Source organism: Zingiber officinale, chromosome 2B, assembly GCF_018446385.1.
Source record: "Zingiber officinale cultivar Zhangliang chromosome 2B, Zo_v1.1, whole genome shotgun sequence".
Taxonomy (NCBI): domain Eukaryota; kingdom Viridiplantae; phylum Streptophyta; class Magnoliopsida; order Zingiberales; family Zingiberaceae; genus Zingiber; species Zingiber officinale.
Window position 1 is genome coordinate 152,000,318 of NC_055989.1, and position 7,124 is coordinate 152,007,441.

At 36.1% G+C, this 7,124-nt stretch overlaps 2 protein-coding genes across 3 annotated transcripts; both read left to right on the forward strand.

The window, feature by feature from the left end:
• The first annotated feature begins 434 nt into the window (after positions 1 to 434).
• LOC122047899 (glycerophosphodiester phosphodiesterase GDPD6-like) lies at positions 435 to 3,924 on the forward strand. 2 transcript variants are annotated; one of them, XM_042609430.1, is made up of 9 exons: positions 435 to 609; positions 846 to 1,024; positions 1,740 to 1,923; positions 2,225 to 2,299; positions 2,385 to 2,494; positions 2,596 to 2,665; positions 2,756 to 2,814; positions 3,018 to 3,173; positions 3,465 to 3,924. In XM_042609430.1, exons 1-9 carry the CDS (start codon positions 597 to 599, stop codon positions 3,705 to 3,707), a joined length of 1,089 nt encoding a protein of 362 aa, XP_042465364.1. In that variant the 5' UTR covers positions 435 to 596; the 3' UTR covers positions 3,708 to 3,924. The 2 variants fall into 2 exon arrangements, with proteins under 2 accessions (XP_042465364.1, XP_042465363.1); XM_042609429.1 differs by having other exon boundaries at positions 2,596 to 2,814; positions 3,465 to 3,923.
• Positions 3,925 to 5,987: 2,063 nt separating this feature from the next.
• Positions 5,988 to 6,784, forward strand: LOC122047901 (protein CHLORORESPIRATORY REDUCTION 7, chloroplastic-like). Its single transcript, XM_042609433.1, has 2 exons — positions 5,988 to 6,301; positions 6,387 to 6,784. The coding sequence occupies exons 1-2, from the start codon at positions 6,131 to 6,133 to the stop codon at positions 6,657 to 6,659; spliced, it is 444 nt and encodes a 147-aa protein (XP_042465367.1). The 5' UTR covers positions 5,988 to 6,130; the 3' UTR covers positions 6,660 to 6,784.
• The last annotated feature ends 340 nt before the right edge of the window (positions 6,785 to 7,124 follow it).

Consider the following 7,124-nt stretch of genomic DNA (forward strand, 5'->3'; position numbering starts at 1 on the left):
TAATATAATATAAATACTAAGTGAACAAATTAATTCTGTATTGTAGCAGCTACCAAATTATAATAAAATATTTTTAAACATATTCAAGATTTAATGCATAAAAAAACGTTTTAATTGCAATAAATAGGTTAAACCATTATCTTAACGATCCTGCCAAAGCTGTCCTATACATTCTGAAATGAGATAAATGAGGGTGAGCGGCCATTTTTATAAGAATGTCAAATAACTAGTGGGACATTTTGATCTTAAATTTTTTTAATGATTCTGATAAAAAGGACGTCAACATTGATTTTGATTAAAACAATAAAAAAGGACGTCCTCTTAATTATTGCAGAATCAATTTTATTAAAATTATAAAATTTCATAAAATTTATTGAATAAATAGTTTTTTTTTTTATATAATTCATGCTGCGCCGCATTCGTGCCCCACGAAAAGTCGGGTGCATGATGACGGCGCCCATTATTTGAACCCATGCGGAATCTCCAATGCCGAACGAACCTCGTGTCCTCGTCCAAGTTGGGGTTCGCCTTCGATCGGAGACGATAAGGGAAGAGCAGCCAAGGAGGACGATAGAGGAGGAAGGAACGAAGTCGAAATGAGTCCTCTCTGTAAGCTCTCGATTCGCCGTCTTCCTCTTCTTTGATGAGATTTTTTGTATGGAAGCTCAAGCAAAATCGGACTTTTCGTTGTTGTTGGGCTAAAAGATTTCTTTGTGAGGGTTCCAAATTGCAGATTACACTGTTCCAGGATTTTCTTTCGATCGATTGTGTGTTCTTATTTCCTCAAAATGCTGGTTGATGGATAGGAGATGTAGTAGTCAAAAAGTTGTCGCATCGTTCTACAGGGGCTTCCAGCTTGATTTTCTTCTCCTTGTTCGTGGGATCTCACGGGAGGGTTCTCTATCAGCTACCCAGCAAACAACAGGACAAAGCAAAAAGACCCTTGCAGACATCGAGGCCTTACAACATTGCTCATCGTGGATCGAATGGAGAGATTCCTGAAGAAACAGCTGCTGCTTATATGGTAATTACTATCCGACTTGAGCTGATAAGAGTCCAACAGAATCGATCTTAGATGATATTGAAGAATTTACAAATAGATCGAATGTAAAATATATTTATATATATAGATAGATAACTTGTTATAAGACCATCTAAGTTTCCTTACCCATATAGCAGTTGAATATAAATTCTTTTTGAATATCTACTTATTTGGAGTTCTATGGCATTGGCTTGAGCAGTAGAGTTTGGGATAAGTAGAAGAGACTGGATCAGGCAAATAACTAAATAAATTTGGGTGATTCGTAGCTATGTCACTAAGCATCTGAATTTATCCTTGATCGGCATTTGCTCTAAGTTGACTGTCATACTATTTTGCAGATGAGAAAGTGTTTTTAGTCAAACAAACATTTGAGTAAAAACAAAGGCTTAGTATGTAGCTCATGTATTTGACAGTGTAAACGACTAGACAACAGAAATATTTGGATCATTTTTGTAAACATATGTAGCTCAGAGATGTCAAGAACATTCTCTGCAACAAAATAGTGAAGTATGTGTTTTATTTTGAAAACCAAATGTAGCTCAAACATGCTAAAGGACTATGTGAAGTTAGATAGCAAATAAGATTCGTGTAACTAGATTCAAATAGTTGAGAAACACTATTTTTGTAATCGATGTGGTTCAGTTGGTTAATTTGAATTTGCCAATTATTTGGTTCTTGAGTGCAAGCTTATTTGCAGAGAGCTATTGAAGAAGGCGCTGACTTCATAGAATCAGATATTCTTGCAACTAAAGATGGTCAATTGATATGCTTTCATGATATGACACTCGATGCTACAACTGATATTGCCAATCATTCGAAGTTTGCTAATCGCAAAAGAACCTATGAAGTTGAAGGGTCTAACATGACTGGCTATTTTGTGGGTAAGTGTTTTGCGTATAATATCTAGCTGTTAGGATCTTTGTTTATATTTCTTGTATGGTAATACTGGAACTGATGAAATTTCTTGACAAACTCGACTACTTAAACTTATTATACTAAATGTTGTCAGAAACCGTTATGTAATGAAGAAGCCCTTAGATGCTAAAATTTACCTTTTAGGAACTCTGGTTAGATCTTATTCAACAGAACTACTGAAGTAATTCTGTGGTTTGTTATACTTGTGTCACATGAAGCATATAAACAACTACAATAAGTGACAATATCTCTTTGACTTATTTGCAGTGGATTTCACCCTTGCTGAACTTAAATCATTAGGGGTGAAGCAGAGGTATCCATTCCGAGATCAACAATACAATGGTAGGCTTGCTAGATTATTGCGAGCTCTAGAGGTTTTCTATTGTCATATCTGTGTCACTAACATTATATCCATTATGTTTACCAGGAAAATTCTCAATTATCACATTTGAGGAGTTTATTGCCATTGCGCTTGATGCCAACAGAATTGTTGGGATATACCCAGAGATTAAGGATCCAGTTTTCATCAACCAGCGAGTCAGTAATCTTTTTATTGTGTGGTTTCAACGAGGCCTTGTTTCATAAATATGGGATTTTCAGCTAAATACGGTATTCATTTTCATTCACCAATTTTAAAGGTCAAATGGCCCAAGGGAAAGAAATTCGAGGACAAGTTCGTAGAGACTCTACAGAAGTATGGATATAGAGGTGCATACATGTCAACTGAATGGCTAAAGCAACCAGTGTTCATTCAATCTTTTGCTCCAACTTCTCTAGTATACATTTCGAATCTGACAGACTCTCCAAAAATATTCCTCATTGATGATTTCGTCACACGAACAAAAGATACAAATCAGGTTTACTTCCATCTGAATAAGGACACATTTCCCATATTTTCAATAGGTCATTTCTCGTCTTTTAATTGTTTAACTTCATCCATGTTTGGATAATGTTGGATGTATTCTTACACCTCAAAAGGGTGAGAGTTCAAAATAAAAAAAAAAGACAAATCTTTTGGATTCTTCTCCTGGGCACGAGCTAATGCTTCTGTGTTTTGTAGTCATTCTGGGATATTACTTCAGACAGCTATCTCGAATATATCAGAAACTATGTTGTCGGTATCGGGCCTTGGAAAGACACTATCGTTCCTACGCAAAACAAATATTTGACTACACCTACTGATCTTGTTGAAAGAGCCCATGCATACAACCTTCAGGTATAAGTTTGTGCTTCTTCCCATAACATTAACACCAGTGCTTATGCTTGATATCTGCCTGAAATCTGCTTGTTTAGTTTCTCTTCTTTGATATGGATTCTGCCAATACATTATCTTGGGAATATACAAAAATGTTTTTAGAATAATCCAATGAATGTGTTTTTTTTAGAATAATGTTTTTCGTTTGATCTTGCTGATTGCAATCTTTCAACAATTGTTTTTTTCCTACCCTTGGGACGCATTCGTATTGTTTGGATGATTCGTAACATGTTTTATGTATTGCACTTGTAGGTACACACATACACGTACAGGAACGAAAACTCTTACTTACACTTTGATTTCCATCAAGATCCTTATGCTGAGTATCAGTACTGGATCGACAAGATTGGAGTGGATGGATTGTTTACTGACTTCACTGGGAGTCTCCATCTGTATCAAGAGTGGGCATCTGCATCTGGGACAAACGAAGCAAGTGCATTTGGCTTATTGCATAAGATTTCACTCATGATCTCCTCTTTCAAAGGAAAAGAATGAAGATAAATCGTGTTCTATCATGCATCAAGCTTATTTACCCTGGACTCGTTCTACGATTTTCTTAGAAGTAAAGTTCATTCCAAGACGTGTCTGAAAAACAAGTTCTAGAAGGTTGTTTTTGATTATTTGGCTGAATTTTTCGACAAAAGTGTGTTGTGTGGTTGGCTGCCAGTTCAAATAAAGCGATCGGAGATGCATTAAGTATTGATTTACAAAGGAAGAATCAGGTAACATAAGACACTATCCTAACTGTTTGGTATTCATTCAACAGATAGTATCCCATGAAACAAAGAGGGCAGTTTATCTTCAAGAACACACTGAGATTTATCAAAGGATGCACTTGCCGATTTCCTAAAATACTCCTGTTAAATCTGCCTAAACACTAAAAGTGATCTTTCGATTGATTAGTCCAATACTTGGCCAAATTGCTTGATAGTGACCAACTGTTCAGTCGATTTGCGTTATCAAACACTTTGGGCAAAAGGCCTTTTTGGCCAGTGAGAACTTATGATACGGTTCGGAGTCGGGGACAAAGTCAAGAGAATTAGTTGATGTGATGGTCAAAATTAAGAAGCGGTTAGCACTCGGAATTAATACGATCGTATGTTTCAGCCAAGTGGTTTACTCAATCGGACCTCTGGTCTGGATCGAATCCCGAGTCCCTCAAGGTCGATGAAATCTTAAGTTGTTTCAATGTCATTCAGAGTCGAGTCCGCTCGGTCATGTAGGGCTAATATGGGCACGTGTCTCGAATGAGTGGTTTGGCCGATCGGGCCTACTATCCGATCGGACATGTTACACACACGGCCCAAATGAGCTCTTTGGCCGAGCATAGAGGCCGAGCGAAGGCCGAGTTCTTGAGAGGGTCAACATTTTTAGCTAACTCAACCTTGTACGCAACAAGGTTCGATCGAACGATAGAGACGACTCAGTCAGATTACCATTAGCATATCAAGGGCTTACCAACTCAACAGTCTAATATTTCTTTTTTACATTTTATGTAACGGTTGTTAGAGAAGCACAAGAATATTCCCTATACAATCTTTACGATGAAAACTTCCACCCTGCAAATGCAGAGGTGATAGGTCTATTTTTGAAAAGGTGTCAAAGCGTCAGAATGATTGATCATTTTTTAGAAATGCATCAATATTTGAGTACAAAGGAAAATTGACACTATATAAGGGAGCTCCTCTTAAAGGCACGGATATGTTACGCGACATTACACACTCATAGCTTATTGTTCCTTTTTACTATTCACTACATTCTTTTTCTCCCGATTACTTAACTAAGTTGAGAATCGGAGTGCCTACGTCGGGGATCCCTCCCTGACCCGATTGTTGACGTTTTCTTCCCTTCACATTCTTTTTTGACACACAAGATTATTTGGCGCTTCTTGCTCCCAATATAAAAGTCTTCTCATGGTCAACAATAAAGCCACATACCCATACCCAGTATACTATTTTCAGATCCTTAGAAGACGACTTTTTTTAATTAGAATTATCACAAATCTTTCCTTTATTTATTATTAAAGTAGATCATGTACGAAATTTGAGTTAGACGGATCGTCGGGTGAGGTAGATGGAATGTTGACCGAATCACGATGTCCCGGAGAGGGGGTATGCTGAGATGACTTCTATGTTGATCAAGTCATCAGAAGTCCTCTGGTCAACACCACCTGCAAACAGTGACTGGATCACCCCAGTCCCTGGTACCTCGATACTCGAGGCAGATCCAACGAATATGTATGTAACAAAATAAGACCCTCCCCTTTCTCCTTAATTCCATTGCGTCCTTTAGATATATCTATATCACCATCCCATCTCAATCTATTCTTTTTAAAAATATATCTTTATTTTTAGTGACATTTTAGTTATATTTTATAATTGCTATAATTAAATAATTATAACAACTATAATTTTATAGATTATATATAATGCCAACTAGTATTAATTAAAAATAAATTATTTATATGGTAGCTGCAACAATTCCTATCTATTGTAACATAATATTGATTAGAGATGTTTTTTATAATTATAGATGAAGTGCTTATATTGTAGCATTTATTATTTGTAATTGCTATATTATAATATTAATTAAAATTGAAGTATTTATGTTATAGTAGTCACCATCCTCTATAATAATATCAAAAATAAAATTATTTTTAAAAATGGAAATACATTTAGGTGGAATAGAAAGTTATTTTGATAATAAATAAAAAAAGATTATTTTAATTTTTGCCCTTAAATATTTTGATCAAAAGTATTTGAAGCTAAGGTAGCATAAATATCCACTCTCCCACACAATTCTCATTTATATTTTTAAAATTAACATTATCTTCCTCTTTCCTTTGAAGGCCTCTCATTATTCCCCAGATAAGTCAGCTCGTGGCTTCCCCGCAAAGCTGAGAGAACACAAGAGAGACCATGGAAACTCTCGTGGAAGCCAGGATCAGCACCAGCATTTTCCCAAAATTTTCCAGTAATTCTTCTACAGGTAAACAGGTTTTGAGATTGTGCAGACAATCTTCAAATGTGTTTACTTGGGTTAGTTTGCGAGTGCCACAAACATTATCACATGAGAACCTTCATGTAAAGGTAATCGAAATTTCCAAATATATATATACTTCGTTATTATCGTAACATTTTCGATGAACTAATAAACTCGAAAGTACTTGACCAGGTTTGTGCAGTGAGGAGACGAAGAGCTTATCGACAATCTGATACTTATGTTCTAATGGAACCCGGCAAGAGTGAAGAATTTGTTTCGGAGGATGAACTGCGAGTGAGGCTGAAGGGTTGGCTTCAGAATTGGCCTTACAAGGCTTTGCCGCCTGATCTTGCCAGGTTCGACTCGATCGACGATGCTGTTTCGCACCTCGTGAGGTCGGTCTGTGAGCTAGAGATCGACGGTGAGGTTGGATCGATACAGTGGTACCAAGTACAACTAGAATGAAGGCTTATGATACCAAACGACATTCGATGTAAATATGTAATAAGATCGTGCAATCCGATCAAAGGTTATAATAGCATCTCATATTCTCAATCATTATTGAAATATGAACGGTATTTTACTAACAATTAGGGTGTATTTGGTTCAAATTTTCATGTATAATTTTAATTATGTGATTATCAGGTAATCAAAGTTATGAGGAATAAAATATAACCAAATGTTATTTGGTCCAATTTAGATAATGAAACAAAAACTTATTTGTTTGAAGGTTTTAATAAATAACCTAATTTAATATTTTACTATCACTACAACAAAAACTTCAAACGACAACGGATATTATCCGTTGTTGTAGGGTCAAAAAATCGTTGTAACTGAGGATGCTGTAGAATGTATTGCCCTACGACAACGGTTTTGCATCCGTTGTCTTTGTAGACATTTGACAACGGTTTTTATCCGTTGTTGTTTATA